At 43.6% G+C, this 26,434-nt stretch overlaps 2 protein-coding genes across 5 annotated transcripts in view; one reads left to right on the top strand and one right to left on the bottom strand.

Moving 5' to 3' along the window:
• The first annotated feature begins 455 nt into the window (after positions 1-455).
• kat2b (K(lysine) acetyltransferase 2B) overlaps positions 456-26,434 on the top strand; it is a 37,066-nt gene continuing 11,087 nt past the window's right edge. The window contains exons 1-19 of one of the 4 annotated variants that reach the window (XM_070547695.1): positions 456-788; positions 1,698-1,824; positions 1,905-2,050; positions 2,140-2,226; positions 2,311-2,492; positions 2,571-2,762; positions 2,861-2,964; positions 3,058-3,183; positions 3,294-3,427; positions 3,505-3,713; positions 3,791-3,917; positions 5,334-5,444; positions 5,527-5,670; positions 5,756-5,870; positions 5,957-5,987; positions 6,070-6,133; positions 6,208-6,292; positions 6,794-7,042; positions 7,720-7,819. In XM_070547695.1, the coding sequence (XP_070403796.1) occupies positions 588-788; positions 1,698-1,824; positions 1,905-2,050; positions 2,140-2,226; positions 2,311-2,492; positions 2,571-2,762; positions 2,861-2,964; positions 3,058-3,183; positions 3,294-3,427; positions 3,505-3,713; positions 3,791-3,917; positions 5,334-5,444; positions 5,527-5,670; positions 5,756-5,870; positions 5,957-5,987; positions 6,070-6,133; positions 6,208-6,292; positions 6,794-7,008 (2,400 nt within the window). In that variant the 5' untranslated portion in view covers positions 456-587 and the 3' untranslated portion in view covers positions 7,009-7,042; positions 7,720-7,819. Of the gene's footprint in view, positions 789-1,697; positions 1,825-1,904; positions 2,051-2,139; positions 2,227-2,310; positions 2,493-2,570; positions 2,763-2,860; positions 2,965-3,057; positions 3,184-3,293; positions 3,428-3,504; positions 3,714-3,790; positions 3,918-5,333; positions 5,445-5,526; positions 5,671-5,755; positions 5,871-5,956; positions 5,988-6,069; positions 6,134-6,207; positions 6,293-6,793; positions 7,043-7,719; positions 7,820-11,073; positions 12,077-17,118; positions 17,327-26,434 lie in introns of those variants that run through there. The other 3 variants (XM_070547697.1, XM_015973854.3, XM_070547696.1) reach the window with 3 other exon arrangements.
• sgo1 (shugoshin 1) lies at positions 12,247-15,874 on the bottom strand. The gene is made up of 10 exons (XM_015973855.3): positions 15,772-15,874; positions 15,428-15,579; positions 15,056-15,264; positions 14,923-14,975; positions 14,767-14,828; positions 13,811-14,632; positions 13,616-13,735; positions 12,996-13,151; positions 12,688-12,871; positions 12,247-12,615 (listed from the first exon to the last, which is right to left on the bottom strand). The coding sequence occupies exons 2-10, from the start codon at positions 15,567-15,569 to the stop codon at positions 12,459-12,461; spliced, it is 1,905 nt and encodes a 634-aa protein (XP_015829341.3). The 5' UTR covers positions 15,570-15,579; positions 15,772-15,874; the 3' UTR covers positions 12,247-12,458.

The raw sequence follows: 26,434 nt of genomic DNA on the forward strand, positions 1-26,434 counted from the left end.
TCTACATATTGGTCTGTTTAAAAATCTGTTAACAGCGTTACAGGAACAACAGAACATCTGTGACTTGGATCACTTTTGGTTTTAAGACTTCTTTGCAGGAAGACATTTAAACTGAAGCATTTTACAGAACTATTATGTAATGACCAAATAAATACTGAAATAAATTTGAGCATTCATCATTGTAATCTGGCAGTCTGTGTGTTTTTGGTATTTTTTCTCTTCTTTAAGGATATTTTGTGATGTAGGAGGATTATGCTGCTGATTTGTTATTTTATGGTGCAATACGTTTACTGTTCCCATGTAAAATTGTTGATAGTTGGTAGTTTTATAGTATAACTTTAAAAAGGTTCCAGTCAACATGATTTTCTCTAGATTTGACCTTGAATTTTGGCTCCAATTGGCTGGATTTTGTGACCTCTCCACTCAGTTGTGGTCCCGTGGGCGCCCCTAGCGGAGGAAAATGGCACCGCTGTGAGAAATTGAAAATAAGGATGAGCGCCATGTCTGATCCTCCGCTTGTGGAATAGCGCGGACGGCGGAGCCATCGTTTCCCGGGCCTGCGCTCGCTGCGGGTTTCGGGGTGAATCATGGCCGACACCGCGGGGATTCAGCAAGGTTCGCCGGCCATTGGAGCCGCGGGCCTGGTTCCGGCGGCTCCTGGAGCCGGGGGCACGGAGGGCTCCGGCGCCGCTGGAGGATCCGCACGTATCGCAGCGAAGAAGGCGCAACTCCACTCGTCACCTCGGCCGAAGAAACTGGAAAAACTCGGAGTGTATTCGTCTTGCAAAGTAGGCGTGATTTGCACGCGGGGAACTGTGAAAATACGCGTTTTGTGTGTTTAATCCAAATTAACGGTTGGTTTTGGTTGCAAGTTTTCATAATGCAGCGCAGCAAAGGAAGCCATTGCCGCACTTCAGTTTTTTTTCCCCCTTTTTAAAAAAAATAATTGCATGAACGGCACAGTTTTCTGAAAAAAATAAACGAAGATGTTTAGGATAACGTGTATTTCTAGCAGCCGAACTCTTCGGCCGGGGCCTTTTTGCTGGACGCTCTCTGGTATTTTTAGTGGTGCTGTTTCTGTCAAGGTGGGTGGTTGGTGAACGTAAACATTGGCTCGGAGCGGCTCGGGAGTCGCTGGCTGTGGGAACAGGAGCCGAGCTCGTGCGCGTGTGTCTCCTACCCTCACCAGAAGGTCCCACAGCCTCCAGACCTTCTGCTGGAGCTCGGCGGTGAGCCTACGGAGGCATTTATGGGGCTTGTGCGGCGTACGATCCGCAGAGGGTCGGTGTCTTTGTTTTGACAGGATGACAGCTGCTGGAGGGGGCGGAGTTTGTTATTGTTTCAGTGCGCATGCGCAGCAGTGACAGGCCCCCCCTACTTTGTTTGTTTTTCTAGGACACAAGGCTCCTTTTGGGTTTGAGCTAGTCCGACTAATTAAGCCAAAAATTGAGGGTGTTTTTTATTGTCTTCAGTTTTAACTTATTTCTACTGATTCAGATGCCCAAATACCTAATTCATCACATTCTAATTGTTTAAAATTCTGATTAACTTTAAAATGATTCGGAAATCAAAACATTTTCACATGTAACATATTATTCAAAGATGATGCGTTCAAAGACCAGGAAAAACGTTGGATTTCAGCTGACCGTGGTGATTATAGCTGTTTTGTTTGTTTATTTTCCACTCTGTTCCGACAGGCCGAAGGACCGTGCAAGTGTAATGGCTGGAAGAGTCAGAACCCCCCTCCTACACCTCCTCAAACGGACCAGCAGACCAACACGGTCAATCTGCAGGAGCCCTGCCGGAGCTGCTCGCACACTTTGGGTTTGTGTGCTTGTCGAACCCAACAATCCCTCTTGGTAAAAGTTATCACTCAGATTTATAATATCTTTATTTTCCCCCAGGTGATCATGTGACTCATCTTGAACATGTTTCTGAGGAGGAAATGAACAGACTTCTAGGAATTGTCCTGGATGTGGAGTATTTGTACACATGTGTCCACAAAGAAGAGGACGCGGACACTAAACAAGTCTACTTTTCCCTCTTTAAAGTAATTTCCAGCTTTATTGTTAATATTTTATCACGTATAACCTCTGCATTGTGATCAAGTAAGCTACTAATTTCCATTTGACCTTTTAGCTGTTGAGGAAGTCCATCCTACAGATGGGGAAGCCCATGTTGGAGGCACAGGAGACTCCTCCGTTTGAAAAGCCCAGCATCGAGCAGGTGAAGTAAGAGTTTGGAAGGAAAAACACATTTTCATTGACGCCGACTGATTTTTCTCTTTATTTCTGCTTGTGTACCTAAAAGGGAGTGAACAATTTTGTCCAGTACAAATTCAGCCATCTGCCATCAAAAGAACGTCAAACCATCATGGAGCTGGCTAAGATGTTTCTGAACCAGATCAACTACTGGCAGCTGGAGACGCCCTCTCAGAGACGCCAGCGGGTGCCCAATGACGATGCAGCAGGATATAAAGCTAACTACACACGGTGGGACTGAGCAGAGTTCCCTTTGACCTGCTTTCCTGGATTCTCTCGTAGTTTTATGTAAACCATTTCTGTGTGTAGATGGTTGTGTTACTGCAACGCGCCTCAGTTCTGCGACAGCCTGCCCCGCTACGAAACCACCCAGATCTTTGGCAGGACGCTATTACGCTCCGTGTTCACCGTGATGAGGAAGCAGCTGCTGGAGCAGGCCAGACAGGAGAAGGACAAGCTCCCCCCAGAGAAACGCACTCTCATTCTCACACACTTTCCCAAGTACGACACACACACACACGTGTTCACACAGAGAAATGACACAAACTCAACATTTTAAAAGCACAGCACTTAAAAAAAATGTGGTTTTCTTTGCTCAGGTTCTTGTCGATGCTGGAGGAGGAGGTCTACAGCCACAGCTCCCCGATCTGGAGCCAAGACTTCCTTGTAGGAGCTGCAGGAGGACAGATTCCCATCCACACAGGTAAAACACACCCTCACACACACACACCTGTACGCAAGTTGGAATTTTTCTTCGCTTTGTAAAAAAAACTTTTGTTTAAAATTCCCCGTGTAGTGATCAGTGCTCCCCCAGTAGTCCGGCCAATACACTACAGCACCAGTCCTGTGTCGGTGGACCCGTCCACCTGTGGTAGCGTCAGTCCTGCCAGGAAACCCGCCTCGGCTCTGGAGTCAAACCCAGGTATTAAAACTGTGATTGCACCGTGATCCGATAAAACTTCATGTCTATTTTATCGTGAGCGATTATAAAAGAGGCGAATGATGATTTTGAAGATTAAATTGTGTTTAAAGTTGGAGAAAAGCGTAAAGCATCAGAACCACTTCACCACGAAGAAAACAAGAGACCCAGGATTCTCGGGGACATCCCGATGGACCTCATTAACGAAGTCATGGCGACCATCACCGACCCCGTCGCTATTCCAGAGGTAACCTGTTGATGTGAAGCCAGAAACTCTCGTTGTAGAAAGTAGCTCACGCCTCCTCCACCTCCTTTACTGCCCAGACCAGCCTTCTGTCTGCTCATTCTGCACGGGACGAAGCTGCACGCCTTGAGGAGAGGAGAGGGGTGATCGAATTCCACGTCATTGGGAACTCTCTCAGTCAGAAACCCAACAAGAGGATCTTGATGTGGCTAGTCGGCCTTCAGAACGTCTTCTCCCACCAGCTTCCCCGCATGCCCAAGGAGTACATCACACGGCTGGTGTTCGACCCGTGAGTTTCCCCAACTTCATTCGTGTCCAGAGATGTAGAAAAGGCATGGTGAGTAGACCCGTCTTGTTTTCCTGCAGGAAGCACAAGACGCTGTCGTTGATCAAAGACGGTCGAGTCATCGGAGGAATCTGCTTCCGGATGTTTCCGTCGCAGGGCTTCACGGAGATCGTCTTTTGTGCCGTCACCTCCAACGAGCAGGTCAAGGTGAGCAGCTTTGTTTCTGTTCCTGGTTTGCACCTGCTCGGTTCGGCGAACGTCCGTGGTTAGGGGGTGGAGTCACCGGTTGCTCCAGAGTGTTTCCCATCTCTTTCTGCTGCCTATTCAAGGTCTTTCTGGAGTCTGACAAAAAGCCACAGATGGAGTACAACCTTCCTGTGCTCTTGGGTTGAAACGAGATGATTTGGGACAATAGAAAGTCAGATTAAATGCTGACCAATGATCTTCTGGGTATGCTCCTTTCATCAACATACTCAGTTGGTGCACCCACCATTGACAGTGGAAGAAAATACATGGGTTTGGAGTGTGCAGGGCCAGCAGGAGTCTTCAGGGACAAGCTTGTTGACCAGCATCATATCTGAATTCTCATTCAGGAGAACGTTTGCCAGAATCAAGCGTCGATCCAAGAGGTCAGAAAAAAATCTGCGAGCGGGTTTTAGGAGCACAGACGGAAGGAGCTGAACATTTATGGGTTAAAGAGGAGAAGAGTCCATTTGAGAGCAAGTCAAACACATATAAACACAAGAAGGGATGTTTTGAGAGCGACCATGGGTGTTTCAGTGTCAAGGCACCTGGCCTTGCGAGGCCAGGCGCCTTGCTTACGAGGACACGGTCCTTCCTTGGTCAAAGAAAACGGTTAAAATGGAACAGACTTGCATCACGTGACCGCGGCTTCCACAGCGGTCACGTAACATCCCGTGACACAGGAGATAACGTTATATTTTATACGTATTAGTTTCAATATAAATATATAACGAGCCTTTTACTTTTTAAATTGTGTATATTTGTTTAATTAAATATATAAGCGAGTTACTACCCGTTAGCCACCGAATCTGCAACTACTAAGCAACTAACAACCATAGATAACTTCTTTGGATCTAAAAAAAAAAAAACATTTTGTTGTCTTACTTTTAAACTTGAAAATTGTCCCCGAAGTAGCTGCCGGCTTCTGATCCACAGTCCTTTTGAAAATACTGCGGTGTATTGTGGGTAATTTTTGACCAAGGCTAGGCTACAAGACACCTCCCGTGTATCCTTGCTCAGCTAGCTAAACGGCTAACAAACGGAGAATGCACGCCTCGGTAGAACATGAACATTGGAACACGTCTTGGCGGCTCCCGATGACGTATCTCCTAGGCAACCGGGGTGGGGCTAAGACATCAAGGCGAGGTTCCTTGGCATTGAGAAACACCCCAGTACTAGATAGGAGATGAAAAAAATCTATTAAGGCTCTCAAATCGACTAAATACATTCTTGATTAAAGGCAGGATGTTAGTCCCATGGAAAACCACCCACACCGTGTAGACTAGAGTTGTTCGTAGTCGAGTTACGCAGCAGGGACTAGTGGAAAAAGGCCATTCTCTTTCACAGCCAGTGTCTGACATTTAGCTGTTTCACTCCAAGGGCTATGGCACCCATCTGATGAACCACCTGAAGGAGTATCACATAAAGCATGAAATACTCAACTTCCTTACGTATGCTGACGAGTACGCCATTGGTTACTTCAAGAAACAGGTAATGGAATGAGTCAGGCAGGATGTTGGCGGTGCTCTAGGCCACAGTGAAACTAAAACCACCTTCTCCTCGTTCCTCTCAGGGGTTCTCAAAGGACATCAAAGTTCCCAAGGCCAAGTACGTTGGCTACATCAAAGACTATGAGGGAGCCACACTCATGGGCTGTGAGCTCAACCCCAGCATCCCATACACAGAGTTCTCCGTTATCATCAAGAAGCAGAAGGAAGTACGCTGGTGATTTTTTTTTTATCCAATCATTCATGCTTCTTTCGGCCATCGCACCATTTCTCTTATTCGTCCTCTGCCTTCAGATCATCAAGAAGCTCATAGAAAGGAAGCAGGCTCAGATCCGAAAAGTCTACCCAGGCCTGTCCTGTTTTAAGGACGGAGTCCGGCAGATTCCCATCGAGAGCATTCCTGGCATACGTACGTAACCCTCCGCAGAACCCAGGACAGAATAACTATTTGTCTACGTTTAGGTTGAATGTAACTTCATTTGATTGTATTTACAGGTGAGACGGGCTGGAAACCAGCAGGAAAAGGGTGAGAGAAGATTCCATTAGAAGCATTTATGTGTTTATTCATATCCTTGATTTAACTCAAACCGAGTTGTTTTTTCTTGTAGGAAGGAATTGAAGGATCCGGACCAGCTGTACAGCACTCTAAAAAACATCCTCCAGCATGTGAAGGTAACGGAACAGACCTTTCGTCAGCTGCTGTGTCTGAAATAAACACTCACAAACTCACACAAGCTTTATTTTAGAGTCACCAGAACGCCTGGCCTTTCATGGAGCCTGTGAAGAAAACAGAGGCACCTGGTTACTACCAGGTCATTCGCTTTCCCATGGGTAAGTACCGGATGGAGACGATAAGCCAAACTTCTTAAAAACAGCAATACAAGTTAGTATGTATTCAGACCTTTACTCTTGTGATCTCGATTTATGACCAGAGGGTCTACAGCTCTAAAGACAATCTTATCAGATAATCCTGCCGTGTGTTGTGTAATAAGTGTGCTCTGGTTTGTTTGGATGCACGTCAGGTCTAGGGTTGTCACGGTGTGAAAATTTAACCTCACGGTTATTGTGACCAAAATTATCACGGTTTTCGGTATTATCGCGGTATTTTTTAAAACGTGTTACATTTTCAGACAACTACATAAACCCTGTATATCAGGAAAATATTGTCCTCAGTTTGTGTCTAAATTTTGCCTAAAATTTGTTATTTTGTAATTATGTTGTTTATTTGTTTACATTTTTCCCCTTTAGTCTTTAAAATACTAATATTTGCCCATAACTTCTTATTTTTTGTCTGGTTGATGTCCAATGGCGGTTTTAAACGGGGGCCCACAGGGGCATGGGCCCTTGTAGAACCGGCCCTGGCCCCTGTGCTGAAGAGATCGGAATTTTTTTTTTCCGCGCCACCTCGGAGACGGGAACTAATGCGCTGCAGCGTTTCACACGGAGCCTTTAAAGCGCAGCACACTCTGTGGACAGAACTGTTTACCCGGTGGATTTTTGAATACAAGATTAAAAATAGTTTAAATGGGACCCGAAGAAGTTCTTGAGCACGACTAACGGAAAAGACGCTAAGAGACGAAGGTAAGCAATACAGTTTATTTTCCTGACATCAGTGTTTTGATCTAGTCGCGCGTTTCTGTCATTTACTTTTAAGTTCCTAACTGAGTCTATCCACAGTTAACACTGATTAGTTTTTCCTTTGTAACATTAACTGTAAAATAAACATGAAGTTGCTGCATTTTAAGCCTTAGACACGTTGAGATTAGATCACAGTATTCATTTATCTATGACTTTCTCGCAGCACTGACTGGAAGCATCAGCGGCAATGAAAAGAAAAAGGGTCATTTTGTCCTTTTTTACCGCTGTTAATAAAGAACAGCGTAGACAGAGAGAGGATGAAAGTCACGAGGGAGCTGAGAAGCAGGATGAAAGAGAGAAGGAGGAGTTGGTTGGAGAGGAACCAGAGAGGTCAGACTGTCCACCCTGAGAGTGAGGAGGAGGAAGATGTAGGCTGTGAGGGAGAGAGTGAGGAGCAAAAAGAGGGACATCTTCTGTCATTTGCACTGTGTACACTACCGTCAGGTTTGTGGTGAACAACCCCTCTGTGTTTGCAGCTCATATTGTGTGTAAAATGCATTTGAGGCATGCTGACTCTGGACCAAAATTTATGTTGTTTATATTTAATAAATAGATAAAATAAGACTCTGAATTAACTTATTATGACTTTTATCCTCATGCTAACATTTATTTTCTTTCAGATATCAGCAAGTGCAAGGATGACCCACCTACTCAGCATCATTTGAGGACATTTCCAGTGACATTAATAGGAGACAGAAGATGCAGCTTTCAGCCAAGCTGGTATGAAAGTCATCCTTGGGTTGAATATTCTGTTACTATGGACTCTACCTATTGTCATGCATGCAGACATTTTAGCTCACCAAGTAGCGCAGGAAGTGTGTTTGACTCACCATGTGGATTTAGGAACTGGAAAAAAGCAACTGAGAGAGGAGGGGGTTTTCAGTACATGCAAAGTCTGAAAGGCATAAGGATTCAATGATAGTGTGGAGGGACTACCAGAGGGCTGTGAAAGCTAATACAACATTGGCTAATATACTCGACAAGGAACACAGTAAAAAGGTTAAAGAAAGTCGTGAGTATATCAAAACAATTGGTGAAGTGATTTTGCTTACGTGTGTGTGTGTGTGTGTGTGTGTGTGGACTACAAAAAGCAAATTGTATTGTGCAGATATTTTATTTGTTTGAATGTTTATTTTTCATATGTAGTTCATATAATCTTCAAATAAAGTCACAAACTATAATAATAAAACTAGAATTATTTTTTACTCAAGTCTCATGTTACTGTGAAGCATTCAGAATTGTTATCTGAGTACCATAAAAACATGTCAGTTTTACTTTCACAAGTAGACCATTACTACATTTGCCGTAATAGTTTACTTGTTCATTGTCTTTTTATTATGATTTTTTTTTCTTGTGCCCCCATGAAAAAATACTGGCCCCACTGTGGCCCCCCTGGAAAATTTGGTCTAGAACTGCCCCTGTTGATGTCATTTTAAAAGTATTAGATCAGATGGTACGCAGTACTCAAGTAGCCTTCTACTCAGATACTTTTTTACCCTTACTTGAGTAATAAACCCTATATCAGGAAAATATTGTCCTCGGTTTGTGTCCTTCCAGGGAGCTTTGCAGATGTGGGAAAATGTCATCAGGCAGTAATCGTTGTTAAATTCACAATTATTCTCGGAGAGAGACCAACTCTTATCTGCCCCTGGGAGCCCCGTAATGCATAGCGTCATTTCAACATGGGGGTGTCCGCGACACGGTTTATATGCAGGTAGTGGCGCTGCGGCTGCTTTATATAGCGACTCGTTGCATTCTCCCTCAACCCAAATCCTCAGATCACGTATTTTAGCTAAAACGCTAATGTTAGCTTGCCTTGCGTTGACTGTAGAGTTGTGGGTGATGGTCACGCAGATGTGTCATGAGATTTGAAGCGTTGCTGCCTTTCACAGACACTTTTTCCGCACGTGATGCAAACAGGATAGCCGTCTTCTATCAACTGTCCCTCGGCATTCTTCAAATATCCAAAAGATGCCCGTACTTCCCACTTTGTCTTCTTTGAGGGATAATAAATGTTCTCCTGAGCGCTGCCGTCTCCTCCTTTGGCCATTATTTCAGCTTTAGCCGTAAACAACTAAGTGCGCATGTGCCGCCGGCAACTTCAGCAGATGATACGGTGGCTGGTAAGGGTCACCGCGCCTACACTGCAGCCACGGTAATCCACCAAGATGAACTATTTTTTTAAAAACAAGACTTATTATTATTGCCAACTTTTTTTACCGGGATTTACCGCTACACCCATACATCCCAATACTCGCACTACTGCACTTGCGCAATCCCGGCCAAGGGTGCGAGTGCCTAGGGTGTCCCGATTCTTAAGTGCAGAAGTTGATCTCACCCCTTTTGCACCCATAATCCACACTGGACAAGCAAAGAGTATTACCCACAATCCATTGCTGTGGGAGAAAAAGCTCAAGTGCCTTTTCTGAAAATGTGTATTTTCAAATGAAAGTTGTTAATTTTAGGATGATTAATTGATGCTCTGAGTGTTTTAGAGAAAGCAGCTATGAATGTAAATTCTTTTAAAATAATTGTTAGGCTGTGTGAAAGTTGTTAGTTTATTTTTTTTAAGTTGCACAGCGACTGGCGTCCCGGAACGCGTTGCGGTCGATGCAATGCTCCGTGTCCCAATTCGGCTATTATTTGCACACTTGTGCCCCACCCACTCGAACTTCCTGCAAGTGCACTTCAGAGAAGACCGTAGGGCGCAGTTTGGGGATTGGGCCAAAAATTGTCTTGCCTCGATCTAGAGGACAAACGAAATTGGTGACTGTCGAATGTGTCGTGTAGCGAAACAAGAAAGCAAGATCATAAAAGCATGCTCCTGGTTTTAAGAAATGTTTGATCTGAAGAAGTTTTGCGAAGTGGCCACACACCACCACACGATTGCATCTGTGATTATTTTTATCGGCACATTTGTGGTCTTATGTTTAGACTTTTCACTGGATGCGCTTTACTTGGATGACAAGATTGTTTATTTGTTTTGTTTTTAAGCCTGAGTTTGTATCCTTTTAGTTTTAATTGCATCATTTTCCTATATTGATGAATTCATAATCAATTTTTGATGCAATACTAATGCCTCAATCCACGTCTTAACCCTTTGATGCATGAATTATGAAATCTTCAACCATGATTTTTTAAACAATTTTTTTCATTCATCTTTAGGTGTGAATGAAAAAAATTTCAACTAATATTTTTGTAACATTTTTTAAATTTACAAATAAGTTATTACATGTCCATCTCAGTGGACAGCGTGCATTCTGTACATGAAATATGTTGGCTTGACTTACTGAAGTCCAAATAGAGGGGCTCAAATGCAATAAAGTCTTCACAGGGTATCTGCAGGTTTAAGGGAACCAAATTTAAGACTTTTTAAGACCTTTTTTAAGGCCACTTTGACCAAATTTAAGCAATTTTAAAAAAATTAAATTTAAGCTATAATTTCCAGCTATTGCCTGGAACCGATGCTAACCACGTCGCAAAGGTGGGAATAGCCATCCAGTCACCATTAAACTTGCGCTTCCCCATGGCACAAGCTCCCACTAGCTTAACCAGCTAATGTGCTCATCTAAAAATAGCCCCCTTTCACAACCAGCTGAATGTGTACGGTTCCGCTTACGCCAACGTCATACACAAAAAATGCTGAACTAGGAATTTGCAAAATTTTAATAGAAATAAAAGAATCTAGTTTATTGCATCTTTGGTAATTTAAGACCTTTGGAAACTGTATTTAAGGATTATTTGTCATTTTTAAGGTCTTAAATTTGGAAAAGCAAATTTAAGACTTTTTAAGGACCCGCGGATACCCTGTCTTCAACAGCTGTGCTTAATAGCAAAAATAAATAACAATTTTGAGTACCTGTCCACTGTAGTGACCAAAATAAAGGGTTAAACAGACTAAAGACAGTATGAACTTGTTTGGGTCATAAAAATAAATTTGTTTACTATAGAAGTGTATTTTTTTTTGTCCTCAGACTTAAAGACGATGAGCGAACGTCTGAAGAGCAGGTACTACACAACGCGCAAGCTGTTCATGGCCGACATGCAGCGGATCGTCACCAACTGTCGTGAGTACAATCCACCGGAGAGCGAGTACTACAAGTGTGCCAACATCCTGGAGAAGTTCTTCTACACCAAGATCAAAGAGGCGGGACTTATCGAGAAGTAGAGGACGAGAGGGTTCCCCGAGCAGGACCGGTGAAAGTTTAGTTAGAGGGAAGTCAAATAAAAACAGGAATCCCCGTTGGGGAGTGGATGGACTCTCACATCAGAAAGGCTGAAGTAAAGGTGAAAAGTTAACATAAGCAGTGAAACAGCTTATTTTTGTATTAGACGCTGAAAGGCTTCACAATCATAACGAGTCCCAGATTTTACTTTATTGCCTTTATTTTCATTCTGCCTCTTTATTCAGCGTTGACCTCTGAACTCCACTAGAGACGCCACACAATGGAGCCAAATATGTCTGCAAGTTTTACCTGTCAGAAAAAAAAAGACTTTTGCCGTTTAATTCTGTTTCTGTGAGCATGTTCAGCGCTAACCAGGTTAGCGTGCGTCTGGTGAGTTCTTCCTGCCAAAAGAGGAATGCAGTTTTAAATTTGTACGTAATTTAATCATTTTGAAGCACTTATGCCGCTCTACAATATCTACCAATTTTGATTTCAGAGTATTTTTTCCATTAGGCCTCAAAAGGCAGTCCCGACTATCCAAATGCACTTTTATTTTAAAAAAAATTAAGTATTAGGTAAAGTGTAGCCTCTTTTCTTATTAGAAAAAATACACTGTCAAGTAAGAATTAAATTATCTGGAGTTTATTCTTATTTATGTGCTTTTAAGTCAGAATTTAGGACAAGAAGTCTTAATTTATTATCTTATTTTAGTCCAGCGGACGGAGATTGAGAACTTTATACTTTGGAGATAAATGAAAAGATTGTGCAATACGATGTGGTTTTGCTGTTTTGTAAAGAGGTGTTTGTACTTTCCGAACTTTAGGAAAAGCGACCTTTTGTAAAATGTCTGAAGAGATGATTTCATGATCTTTGTACGACTGGTTTTACGGACATTAGCTGATTTTATAGACCGAATAAAAGAAGCGTGAGGCTAAACTGGTGTTTGTTGACTTTAACTCCACTCATAAAAGGTCGCCCAGCTCTAAAAACACAAGTTTAATCTTTCATACAGAAAAATACATGTGCACAGTCTGCATTTTGAAATGCAGTGCAAATATAATAAAAAATAGCTTACTACGTCAGGAATCTTCATCAGAACACAAGAGAACGGATCTTAAAAGTGGCTACAGGTGCCTGAAGGAACCACTCAGGTAAATCTAAAACATGTTCATTAAGACTAATAAAAAATACCTTCAGCCACATCCAACTAAAGACTCGTTATATTTCTGAAACGACCGCTGGCTGCTCCGAGAATTCGACTTCTGCACAGCATTCCGACTGGACTTCTGTTTGAAAATGGGAGAGCAGAGGAACTGCAGGTCTGTGAACTTGTCGCCACGGCGAAGTTTTCTGTTGGGACGAGCAGAAACGTTAAACGTGTGCATAGTTTAAGCAAAATGGGCTTTTAAAGTGTGAACGTACCCGTTTAAGGAAGGCTCCTTATAGTTCAGCGTGGTGCGGCGCCGCTTGTGATCAGAAACCGGGGTGGAGCATCGAGCAGAGAGCCGCTCTCCGCCGCAGGGGAAGTCGAGGTAGGCTGTGGGAGACATATTTGTGACATCACACAGGCTGAAGCCCTGCCCTCCTTTCCTTCCACCAACCCCACCTGCAGAGACGTGAGGAAAGACATGAAGCAGTGTTACACACGCACTATAGAGATGGACCATCCCATCCGTTTACTGACAAAAGCACAGAAGAAGAAAAAAAGCAAAGGAATCGTAAAGACGTACGTTTCCTGCCCGTTTTGAGCTTCTGTGGTGTTTGGCTGGATAAAATATCCTCACACGGGTTCTCTCCCAAACCGGACAGGACCCCATCCATTCTCATCTCAGCCTCAACCAGAGGGCTGACAGGAAGCAAATCGCCCGCCACCTGTCCACCGTGACCTTCCAAAACAACAAACAAAATAAAAACATGGACCAATGTCTTTGGAGGGTTCATGATAGGGATGCAACGATACCACATGGATCTGAGTACTCGCCGATACCGATTACCAATACCGATACTTCTACCACAAAAAAATAAAAAATGCAATGATCTAGAATACAGATTTTATTTTCTTCAACAGGAAAAGACTGAGGTAGATAAAAAGTAAAATATATGAATAGAAATCATCACAACACTAAAATATTAAGTGAACAGAAATGACAAGTTACAGTGAAGCCATTTTCAAGCAACCGCATTGGTATCGGTTCCTGGTGTCGATTAACTTTTACCGATACTGGTATTGTATTGGTGCCGATACCGGTATCGTATCTGTGCTTCCCTAGTTCATGACACACTGGAAGTTAAGACGGCTGATGCTGTCAGGCAAATGAATACAAAGAGATGAAAACGGACATTTACTCACGTTGGGGATTTTCCTGGTCCAAACGCGCAGAGTTGTGCGTAGAATCAGGTGAGAAATGACGAGGATCTTTGTCTTCTCCAGACTCCGCCCCTTTGGAGCCAGACTCTTCATCCATGTAAACTACAACATTAACCAGAAAGTTATAAATACGCCGTAAAAAAGTAAGAACCCGGAGCAGAAAACAAATCCACCTACTGGGAATCTTCTGAATTTGAGAAACGTTTCCCTTCTCCCTGATAACCTGCGAGGACCGACCTCTACGAGTGGGGATTCCTGTGGACTTCTGAGGAGAAATCCACCTCTTGTTTGTCTTCTTAGGTACATAAAGGCTGTCTTCCGACTCCGAGGATGACGTTGCGCTGTTCTTGTTCTGTTCGGATCTTGCCGAATCTTCTTCAGTTTGGGATTCTTCACCTATAGGTGTAGCAGGCTGGCTGTCCTCAGCTTTGGCCTTAAATGGCATGACGTGGATGGTCTCTTCGCAGTCAAAATCAAATGTATCGTTACATCCCAGCGTGGTGTTCAGCTTGTTGCTCTGCTTCGGTGCTGGTGCTGAGGCTTTGGCCCGTGTTGCGGAGCGGTCTCGGCTCTTTGAGCGGGCTCTGGGTTTGGGATTCTCCCACGGTTTCTTTGACTGGGAGCGCTCTGGTTTGCGGCCTCGGTCGGGTTTCTGTGAAGCTGGTTCTGGTCTGGAGCGAGCCTGCTGCTGGGTCTGTTTCCTGGTGCACTGCTGCGGTTTTTTTCTGGGAGGAGCGGGTTTGGGAGAGGGATGGACTTCCACTGTGCCACTGAGATCTGCCGCCTCTGGCTCTGCCAGCATTTGGTTCTGACTCTTACTGTCGCCATGAACTGGATTTGGTTTTACAGCACCAGCCGGATCTCCGTCAGTGATTGGAGTCGGTTCTCGGAGTCTCTCAGACGTCCTCCTGGTTGTTCTGTCTGTGTGTCGACGCCTCACAGTCACAGTTGACGGCAAAGCAGCCACTCTGTCACAAAACTGTTGGTCCTTTTCAGGGTCTGTTTATAAAATAAACAATCATTTAAATTTGGGTTCACAACTTGGCAACATCTTAAATCCTTTCTGGCCATCTGACTCATTTCAAACTTTAAACATTGTTAAAGAAATCCTCGTCAGCAACAAAATAAAATACCTGCACAAACTGGTGAAGGTTCACCCACAATGTTCTCCTCAGATTTATGGACGACGGGTTTCCTTTTGTAAATTGCCAGAAAAAAATGATAAAGAATGAAGGATATGACTTTCTCAAAGATGTCTTAATAATAAAAAAAAATACTTAATAAAATACCATGGCGACATCTGATGGATCTGTGTTTCCCCGAGCATGTCTTCAGGGTCAGCCTGGATCAACACAAAGAAATCAGGATCTAAATAATCCACCAGGATTAAGGAATCATCAGAGGTCCTTCTGGTGTGTGTACCTCTGAGGCATCCGCTGCTAAAGCTTGCTGCTCTTCCACTCTCTTCCTCAGCAGAAGCAGTTGAGCGAGCATGGCCTGCTGATCCCTCTTCAGCTGCAGGATCACCATGCTGGCCTGCCTCACCTTCAGCTTCTCAGCCTGCAGGGCCAAGGCCAGCGCTTTGTTGTTCATCTGAACACTTTTCAGGATCGTGTGTGTCGTGCCAGATCCTGGAAGAGTTTAAGAGGAAATAATTAGCCTCGAGATCGAATCCCATCCCTTCCCGAGATCCTGGTTACCCAATAATTTTGTATATAAACTTTATTTGTATTATCAGCACATGAATGAGCTTTTTCCCTTTAGATCAAACTCATATTTCGTTAAACGACTCACCCCCGCTTTTGTTTAAATTTGACCGTCCAATACTCGGCGCAGCAGCTCTAGCCAGCCGTTTATTCCTCTTCTCCTTCATCCTCTCCTTCAAATCCTCCAGGCCCTGCTGGAAGGACTTCTTCTGGACTGGCTCTCGAGGCATGGCTCAGAATCTGTGCAGATTTGCGATATTTATGACCTTTATTTAAGCGCTCGGTTGCGCATATCTTTGCGGAGATAGCAAACGACGCTAATAGCCGCTAGCTAACAGGCTAAAGTTTGTAAACGTTACGGGGTCGACAACGCACCGCGAGATTTTTAAATAGGACACGAGATTATACATGAAAAAGTGGTTTCATACCTACCTGAAGCTTTATACCACAGAAGATTTTAGACAGGAAAACAGTTCATTTCAACGCGGTTTAAATTCAGTGCCGGAGCTGATGATTGGTGGAAATTGGGAAAGACGTCACTTCCTGCCGTTTTTCCTCCGAGTAAACGGGGGCTGTCCGCTAGATGGCGCTAATGTAAAGAAAATATGCTGGTGGAGGTTTTCTTAGTCATCCGGGTATCTGTTAGCAGTTCAGGTAACAGGTAAAACTTGACTTCAAATCTTCAACGACTGAAGAGAGAGAAAAGAAACATAAAGAAAGTACACCAAACCAGCCTGTTACCTAAAACCAAGCTAACTAGATAGGCACCACAGGAGATGAAGGTCTAACTTCTTTGGGTCATGGTCATGTATCTCAGAGCTCACTGATGTAGGAACAGTCTTTGAGACAAGTGTATTTAGTCTGTTTTTTAGTTTTTTTATTCTTTACTCAGTTATCAAGAATCCTACACTTCCTGTTTTCCACTTGTGCCCTAAACAGACTGGACTGCATTTATGCATTTACGCAGCTGTCCCCATTAAAACACCTTGCCCTCATAAGCACATGTGAACATGGACGTAATTTTGGGTGGGGGGGGGTGGGGGGTGGGGGGGTGGGGGGGCATGTCCCCCACTTTTTCCAAAGTCAAGGTTTGACCCCTGCACTTTTTACCGTCCAAAAACAATATTACACTATATTAAATTGACACTGGTTGAGCTCTAGGACCAAGCAGAAAACAACCGTTTGTGTTGAAGCCTGTTTCACATTAGAACATACTGTAAAGACCACCCCCCCCCCCCGTGCCCCCCCCCCCCCACTTCTAAAGTGATAGTTACGTCCATGCACGTGAATGCCCTTCTAAGCTTTTTGCTCAGGAAATGTTCCATAAATACTGGATGGCTTTACAATTCTTAAAGACCTATGATTTCATTTGCATTAAAGTCAAACATGGCATGACTTACTTTTGGCAGAAGGCAGGGAAGAAATTAGCACCATTCCTGGAGGACCCAGCTAAGGCTAAGAATATTTTTAAACTTTAAGCCAGAGCGTTAACATTGATCTCAGTGATTGTTGAGTTAGAAACTTGATCAGTTTCATATTTGACACCACTCTGCAGCCCTCTGCTGAGCAAGGAACTGCACTAGACATAAACGATCGGCTATTAAATACACTCGACAAAAATATAAATGCAACACCTTTGTTTCTACTCCGATTTTTCACAAGATTAACTTAAAGATCTAAACTTCATTCCAGATACACAATATTACCATTCTCTCAAACATTGTTTACAAATCAGTCTAAATGTGTGATAGTGAGCACTTCTGCTTTCCTACCTCACAGGTGTGCCACATCAAGATGCTGATCCGACATCATGAGTAGTGCACAGGTGTACCTTATACTGCCCACAGGCCGAAAAAATGGGTGAGGATTAGGTCTTGTACAGTATGTAGGTTAAACACTGGAGCATGCATCAAACTCATCTAAACTAACTGTTTTTGTGCGTGTGTCTCAGTTTTTCCTACCATTATGTTCTCAATTCCAGTGATAGAAATAACCACATGGGTGAGAATGTTTAGGAATTTGACATTATGCAAAATATTTTATCCAGGTTTTTTTTAGAGAGAGCTGCAGGATTAGCGCTTTCCTCAAAAACCAGCGGAATATAATCCTTCTTTCCTCTAGTGACAAATCTAAGTATTGCAGTCGGCATGCAGCTATTGTATTATCTTCTAGAGCTGAAGGCATGGAGGTGCAATTAGTAGCACTGCTGTCTTGCGGGAAGAAAGTTGATTCCCAGTTCGATTCCCAGTTTTTCTGTAGAGTTAGCACATTTTCTTTGCGCACGAGTGACTTTTCTGTTTTCTGTCAGTGTATGGTTTTAGGAATCAAGTGCCTAAAACAAGCCGTTTCAAAAAGGTCCCATTTGTGACATCACAATCAGGGAAATTAAAAATATAAATCCTCTCACTTCTCCACTACTCCAAGCCCCTCCTGGATATCGGCTCATAGCAGCCAATCAGGAATGGGTGGACGTGGCCAGCTATAGCTTGTTTCTTAAGACAGAGCCCTAAAATGGTTCATTAAAGGTACTGAAAGTTACTGTCATTAATGCGAGAGGGATTTTGTGCAAACATGTTTTGTATCAAGTGGGAAACTTGTGAAGCTAACGCAGAAGTGACAACAACTGTAGTTCCCCTCTCATCCACTAGGGGCTGGCTCCAGAAAGGAGCAAGTTCCCATTGACTTCCATGTTAAAAATATCATCTTCATCGCAGAAATAAGCATGTTTACAGCCTGTTTCAAGAAACTATTTAAGGACTAAAAGGTCTAGTTTACAGTGAGGGGGGTGGATTTTTTAACTCCTCCATTTGGATGTAATTAAGAAAATAAGGGGCGTGTCATTTTGATTGACAGGTGTCAGATGATCCATCAACACTAACATTAAACGCTTGCCCTCTTGCTTGCGCTTGGGAAGGCCTCAGGCACATCCGCAGTTTTCTGGCTAAAAGCACCCAGCTACCTCCGTTAGCTCAGTTAGCTCCAGTGTTGGGAGTAACGCGGTACAAAAGTAATTAATTACTGTAATGCGTTGCTTTTTGCTGTAATGTGGTAATGTAAGGCATTACAGGGAAAGAAAATGGTAATATTTACTCGGTACAATTGTCAGTAACGCGGTAATTACAATGCATTTTTAAACCCAGAATTAAGATGTGGGTTTGCGGGAAGCCTGAAAAAAGATCCAGTATCCACATATATGACGTCATTTATGGACTCAGCTTTGCGGGCATTCTATGAGCAGAGAGGACGCAGCGGTAACGGCTCAAATACTCCAGCTGCGTCCTGCGCGTGGCCGCTGTTATATTCACAAAATCGCTCCAACAAAACAAAATAATTCGTTTGCGATCGTTTATATCAGCCCATATTCTCTGGTATTTCACGTTTCTTTGCAGCTGTGCGCCGGTGATTTCAACTCATTGCTGCAGGAGCGCAGCGCGAAGCTTTTTTATTTTATTTTTTTTTGCGTTCGGTAGATCCCTTTGGCTGATTAGTTAGAAAGTAGGAAATCTAGGAAACAGTTTTTCTGGAAGACGGAGAAAACATGCAGCATGCAGGAAGGTTAGAGCAAGAAAGGGCAGGAAATTATTCAAATAAAACCAACAAAACAAAACAAAGTGCTTGAAAAGAAAAAAAGTAGGTAGATTTATCCCCAATACACATTTTTACCAGTGAAAAGCAATAATATATAAGCATTTAATATTTATACATGTGATAGAATCAGATCACCCCAGAAGTCAGTCCCACATCCAGGGCCGTATCAAGGCATTTGGGGACCAAGGCAAATATAGGCTTGGAGCCCCCACCACCTCACTCCCTGCTCAGATGGCCCTATAAGATGGCAGCGTGCTGAGAGTACAGATTGTTGTTGCTTGTATTTAATAAACAATCATTTTAAAGCACTGTTAGTATATCTGACTGTTTTTAACAGCAATCCTAGCTCAGACACCACATCACCTTCCACATATATGTCATGAGCTCACTGAGCGTCACATTACCAGATTCATATTGAAGTTGTTTTGGTGAAAGTAACTTAAAGTAATGCCAAAGTAATGTAATGCCTTACATTTTAAAATCAGTAATATTGTAATGTAATGAATTACTTTAAAATGAGGGTAACAAGTAATAAATAATGCATTACAGTTTTGAAGTAACTTGCCCAACACTGGTTAGCTCATAGCTACACTGACTGAGAGTTTGATGGGTGTCCATCATCGGCCTCGCCCTCACAGCCCTGCTCTCATTTTTGTGTTTTGCTGCTTTCACAAGCAGATGTGCTGCAGCTCTCCGAGGCCGCAGAGTTTTGGCAAAGCTGGAGTGTCACCGGTGTCACCTGCAGAAAACAAATGACTTCAGCGGGGCGTCTCAGCTCGTGAAACAGACCTGCACACTCAGGCTGCATTGTGAAAAACTCTTTCCCTGCATGGTTCCTTTCACATTCCCACAAAGCTCAATTCAGCAGGATTTGAGCTTCGGTAAAAAGCAGAACTAACGGTGATTAATTACAACATTTGGGCACTTTGGTAACAGGTGTGCTGTTTTAGAGTTGGGTTCAGAACCCGAACGCACGTTCTGTTGCTAACCTGTAATGATGACTCACTGTTTTAACAAATACATCACTCGAGCTAATATTCCTGCAAATGTTGCAGCTGTTCCCTTACGGGAGAGGAAGACTGAGCGGCGCTGGCTGTGTGTGTTTTGTTAGTCGATTTTTAAAGCGTAAGAAAAATAAATAATAAAAAACAGGAAAATGATGGAGAAGGAAGGAGAGGCACTTAGAAAGTCAGACAGATAGACAGCCAGAGGGGCTCCTCTGGTTTTTGCTCAGCTTGCTTTAATAGACAAATCCATCACACGGTCATTTCACGCCTCCTCTCGCCATCCACATGTCAGCTGCCTGGAGAAAAAACTTATTATCGCAGGTTCAAGAAATGGAGGTGTTCATTAAAATAAAAAGAAATGAGAGCGCTTTTTGGCAGGGGGACGCATTAGAGAGCAGCAGGAGAGGAGGAAAACCTGAACACGAACCTGAAATAAAAACATCAGCTTTTTAACCCTTTGATGCATGAATTATGAAATCTTCAACCATGATTTTTTTAACAATTTTTTTATTGGTCTTTACGTGTGAATTAAACAAATTTCAACAAATTTTTTTGTAAAATTTTATAATTTATAAATAATTTATTACATGTCCACCTCAGTGGGCAGCGTGCATTCTGAACATGAAATATGTTGACTTGGCTTACTGAAGTCCAAATGGAGGAGCTCAAATGCAATAAAGTCTTCAACAGCTGTGCTTAATAGCAAAAACAAATAAATAACAATTTTGAGTACCTGTCCACTGTAGTGACCATTATGCATCAAAGGGTTAAAGTCTTCCCAAACTGATGGAATTAAAAGGAAAGATGAATTTAGCTCCGTTTCTGTTCCTGCAGTCCCACCGGCCAAGCTAAAATCATCATTTTCTTTCGTTCCAGATGAAAAGAATTAACTGTAATCTGCTGGCTGGCCTCTGCCAGGGCCTAAAGTCCTGCTTTTTATTATGGAAAATGTGCAAATGGTTGTGCACTAACAACTTGTGGTAACGGAATCACAACACTCACTGTGTAATCAACGTTTACACACTAATCGGAGGCTGAAAAAGTCCAGTAAATCAGATTATTGCTTGTTTTACGGTCCTCGTGTCAACAGGAAGGCCGGGGTGCAGAGAAGAGCGAGCAGCCGCCGACCTTCCCGTTGGGAATTTATACCAAGTTTACGCAAAGGAAAACGTCTAAACTGACAAAATGTGAATAAGCTCTTGAAACTTTTAAATTCTGTTAAATATTGTTTTTTTTTCCACAAGTAATGCTAATAATCTGACGAAAAGTCGGTGTCGGGCTGAACTGCTAACAAACCCAGCTGAAGGAACGCTCATTTGCCACAGAATCCATTTCAGCCAGGATGACAGCAGCACTGAGCCTGACTCACAATTGGTTCTCTGTGGGCAGCGGCTCGGCCATTATGCCTTCCAGTTTGCTCTCTGACACCCTGCTGAGCCATTTACTCCACAGCCAACTTCCCCTCCTTTTTACTGATCTGCTGCTCCGTGCCACAGCCGATGCCTTGCCTCCTGCCGGGTCCGGAAAACCTCGCGGGGCCTTTACAAATCCTTTCTGCTGCTGCAGAAGCAGCGGATGCACCTCGGGGCAGGAAAGGAGAGCTGGCATTTGAGCCTGAACTTTCAACTTCTGCTTCCTGGGTGGATTTTTGAAGAGTGGCAACCCAAGCGGATGACGCGGACTGAGCAAAGCTCTGGCTGGAGCTGGAGAAGCGGTGCTCCTCCGGGCAGCTGGTGTGAAAGTGTTTATGGAATAATTGAGATTTAATGTTGAAGCTTTGCTGTCAGCCTCTTGGGAATTAACAAGGGATCGCTGAAAGGCTCTGGAGACGAGGTTCTGAGTGGAAGATTAGCTTTAAGCAGCCCCAGACCATCACACTACCACCACCATGTCTAACTCTTGGTATGATGTTACAGACGGAACACACACCTTCCAAAAAGTATTACTTTTGTTCCTTCATTTAAGCCGTATTTATTAGTCCTCTTGAAAGGGACATATTCCGCAAAACTCACCATTTGCATTCATCAGTGTGTGAATGTGTGTGTGAATGGATGAATGATAGATAAAGCGCTTTGGAGTCCTCTTAAAGGAGCTATAAAAGTGCGGGTCATTTATCCTTTTTATTTTTCATTTTCCGTCAGTGTTTGGTTTTAGGAACTTTGTGTCTAAAACGAGCCATTTCAAAAAGTCCCTGTTTGTGATGTCACAAATGTAGAAATTAGAATTAAACTATCTGTTGTATAAGAGCTGTGATGTGCTGCTGGTGGAACAGCGGCTCTACTCCAGGCCCCTCTCAGATACCTGAGCTTCTAAGCTTATAGCAGCCTGAGCAGGGGAGAGGTGGGCGTGGCCAGTTACAGGAAACTGCAGACAAACCCTTTTGGCTCCCATATGGTTTGCCTATATATGTCCATATGGGGCCCACCTATGCATGGGATTCACTGAAAAATCATTTTAATGATTATTTCTCATTCTAACGGGTCAGTCTGAGTTTTTCTTGCAGGCTGAACATGAAAATAGTCTCCTACACCTATCTCCTGCATTAGCTTCCGATAGAAAACAGACGGTGAAACTCTAGGATTAGAAAAGCCTGACAGATCTACATCACACTGTCACTTAACATTCATGGACTCCATCTTGACTCACGAGTAAGGCTGTTGTTGGTTTAGCGTCCAGGAAACTAGTAGACACTAACTGTTAGCATTAGCAATTCCACCACACGGCAGAACTCCTCTAGTTGTTTGCGGGGGTAAAACATCAACGTTGCTGTTAGCAAATCAGAGGCGAGATGTCCAAATATCAGAAAATAAGACTCCAGATCCTGTCGTCCATGGACGTAATTTTCACTTTAGAAGTGGGGGGGACACGGGGGGAGGGGGGTATCTTTACAGTGTGTTCTAATGGGAAACAGGCTTCAACACAAATTGTCTTTTTCTGCTTGGTCCTAGAGCTCAACCAGTGTCAATTTAATATAGCGTAATATTGGTTTTGGATGGTAAAAAGTGCAGGGGTCAAAACTTGACTTTGGAAAAAGTGGGGGGGACATGTCCCCCCCAATTACGTCCATGCTGTCGTCTGAAGCTCAAGTCTGATCTGGCTCACTTCCAGTTCTTGAAACTGGAACACCAGAGCTTTTTCCTCCAAAGTGATGATGATGAATGACCTGCTCTTGAATGGCACCTTTCAGAGTCAGAGGACTCCAGAGTGCTTTCCACGACAGTGCATCATTCATCCATTCACACACACATTCACACACTGATGGTGATGAGCTACAATGTAGCCACAGCTGCCCTGGGGCGCACTGACAGAGGCGAGGCTGCCGAGCGCAGGTGCCACTGCTCCCTCCAACCACCAGCAGACAAGGTGGGTTGAGTGTTTTGCACAAGGACACTCCAGCAGAATTCTCTGTCCGGAGCCGGGATCGAACCTGCAACCTTCTGATTACCCACTCATCTTCTTCAGTTACTGCTGCCCATAAAGTACGACCTTCAAGGCATTGGTTCCTACTAGAGACCACTGACTTGTACATCAGACCAACAGGCTGGTACACGGTGGAGGAGCCAAGCTTCCCTGGCGTACCAACGGCTGGAGACCAGAGGTGAAAGTGATCTTTTTCTGTTAGCGGGCAGAGAGCTCTTAAAGGCAAACAGATGAAGCGTTCCCGTCAACGATTTATTTGTAGCATTAAAGTTTGACCAGCCAGATGCTCGGAGATAAAACCAGACACGAGCGCGTCGCTGCAGCTGCTGTTTCTGATTTGCTGAATGATTTACTGATCCCAAACAGAAGTGTTCAGGCTTTAAAAATAACAAAGAAAAACACCTTATTTTAGTGTTCGTTTCACCGTTAGCTTACTTGTGTTTTACTTTCCTCATTCGGATAGAAAAGAAAAGCCAGGTGTTGCATGCGTCAGAGCCCTCAGCAGCCTCAAGCTCGTCCACACAGCTCTGAAAGCAACGTCTGCACGTAAAACAGGAGGAGGCTGGGAGGAGATAGCACAGCATTATCAGGAGGTCTATTCCCCCGCTCATAGTGTAATTAAGGCAGTCGGCAGGATGAATGGAGGTCAAACTGAGGTCTGACAGACAGAAAACGGCTTTGCAAAGAAGAGAACAGTTTCATCAGAGCCGCGTTTGGGGAAAAGAAAGGAAACTTTGAGAAGTTCTTTGGAGGTTATTAAGTGTTCTTTTGTGCAGCTCGACTCACAGATATGAATCTTCATCAGGCAGTCTTCAGAGGAAACCCTTTTCCTGCTTTCTAATCAAAGCCCTTTGCATCAGAAGCTGGCGAGTAAACACCTAAACAGGCCTGGTGCATGATGGGAAAACACAAGTCACATCAGAAATTTGCAATGCAATCAGCTCAGGATGATCTGACATGTCGTGGATTCATGACAGGACAGTCCGTTCATGCACGGGGAAGGAAGCTGGCTTGTAGGTCAGAGGAACCGAAACAGGTTCAAGTTCTGATCTGATGTTGAAGTAAATCACATTCTATATTCAGCTAAATGGGATGGAGATTAATTCCACTTTGGGATCCATCCATCTGTAATCCACTGGTTTGTGGATAGGGATGTAAGAAAATATCGATATGGCAATATGTCGTGATATTTTTTCCAGCAATATTATATCGATATCCAAAAACCGTGTACAGTAATCCCTCGCTACTTCGCGGTTCGTTCATCGCGGATTCGCTGCGTCGCAGATTTTTTCTTTGGAGCATTTTTCAGGGGGAATTCGCAGATTTGCTGTATTTTTCACTGATTCGCGGTATTTTTCTATGCGAAATATCAAGAAATTCTTGTTTTTTTTTCATCAATTTCATCATAAAATGCACTTTTTGTAATAAAACTAAAAAAACCAAGTAAAAAAAATTTTTTTTCTTGAGTTTTACCCACAAAAAGAGAATGTGATCATACGATAATTCAATATAGTACTGGGTCAGACAGGTCAGCTGGATTCGGGAGATGAACTTGTAGGGAGCGTGGTTTCACAAACGCGGAAGTGATAGCGTCGGTGAAACGCCGGCTGATCTAGGAAACCCCCGAGCGTTCGAGCGTCAACGAAGTGACACGGAAATGCCGGGCTTTCCAGAAGTAAGTAAGATAACTTACTATGAGCTGATAGTTCGTTGGATTGATCGGTAGGTTGGAAACTCTGATCATGAATCTGAAGAAACGATGACTGAGTGGTGAGCTGGAAAGGCGACTTCCGTTTATAGCCGCGGTTTGTGACGTAGGTGCGACGTGGAGGGAATCCCTGCGAGGGGCATGCTGGGAGTCCCTACTTCGCAGATTTTCACCTATCGCGGCCAGGTCTGGAACGCATCTACCGCGATAAACGAGGGATTACTGTATCGGAAATATCGATATGGCAATATATCGTGATATTTTTTCCTGCGTTTATTACATCGATATTCAAAAGCCATGTATCTAATCTTTGAAAGAATTTACATGCAAACATTTGTGTATTTTCTTTTCGTTTTGTGCAATTCAATTGCCACCCGCTAGTTGGCAGCAGTGTGCAACGGGTTTTGTTTCCACCATTGAAATGTAAATCCCTCCATCATGGGTCAGATACCTCATGTTAAACATGTTACGTATCAGTTTGGACTGTTCATTGAGCATTCTTACAATAAATTCAGTAAAAAAAATTGCTTGTAACGTCTGACTGGATGTATTGCAATATATCGTGACATATCGTATCGTCTCCCCTGTATCGTGATATGTATCGTATCGCCAGAATTTCAACAATACACATCCCTGTTTGTGGAGGAAACGGATCCAGGAGAAAATCATCTCTTCCTGAGGGATCCCAGGCTTGGGTGGATGAACGTTCTCTTCAGTCTTTATGTTATTTACCCGGAAAACCTCTAGAGGACAACCAGGAGGCTTCCAGATGCCCACACCGCCTCAGGCCCCCTCTGGAGGAAGTGCATTTGAGTCTAAATCTCAAGACCAAAGGTGAGCTCCTTCTGAACCACAACAGACCAAAGCGACCTCCTGATGACCGAAGATGTCGCCCAGATCTGTCGCTCCTCACCTCACTCATGAAGAGGACATCCACCCCTAATCTGGAGAGGAAAGGGAGTGTTCCGCTTTTCTTTTCTGATCTGAGAGAGCTGACCTGCTCCAGTGACTAAAGACACCACCAGGACCACATCCACACTAAAGCTCCACTCCAACGACGAATCCAACCTGGACCGGGAGTGAGCTACGTCCTGCTCTGGTTGTTCGGGACTGGATAGTTCCTGCAGTGACCCCAGCGCTCCAGGTTGGTTCCTGAAATGGCCAACCCAGTGAAACGGAAACAAGCCCGACATAAACATCCAGTTCTGAACGTGGAAGCAAACGGAAGCGTGAAGACCTGGTCCACCGTCCCCTAACGTGACTCAGAGCCTTCTGTCCAACAGAAGAAGACTTTTAGGGCTTTTAGTGAAGTTTTTCCACTATTTTAAAAATAATTTAAACTCTTTTCTGTCAGAAACTTCAGGTTGGCCCT

The sequence above is a fragment of the Nothobranchius furzeri genome, chromosome 19 (genome assembly GCF_043380555.1).
Source record: "Nothobranchius furzeri strain GRZ-AD chromosome 19, NfurGRZ-RIMD1, whole genome shotgun sequence".
NCBI lineage: Eukaryota > Metazoa > Chordata > Actinopteri > Cyprinodontiformes > Nothobranchiidae > Nothobranchius > Nothobranchius furzeri.

Coding starts and splice junctions, on each gene's coding strand:
- sgo1 (XM_015973855.3), bottom strand. CDS start 15,569: ATGCCTCGAGAGCCAGTCCAGAAGAAGTCCTTCCAGCAGGGCCTGGAG. Junction 13,152..13,615: donor GGACCAGGAAAATCCCCAAC/GTGAGTAAATGT, acceptor TTGTTTTGGAAG/GTCACGGTGGACAGGTGGCG. Junction 12,616..12,687: donor AAGGAGCCTTCCTTAAACGG/GTACGTTCACAC, acceptor TCGTCCCAACAG/AAAACTTCGCCGTGGCGACA.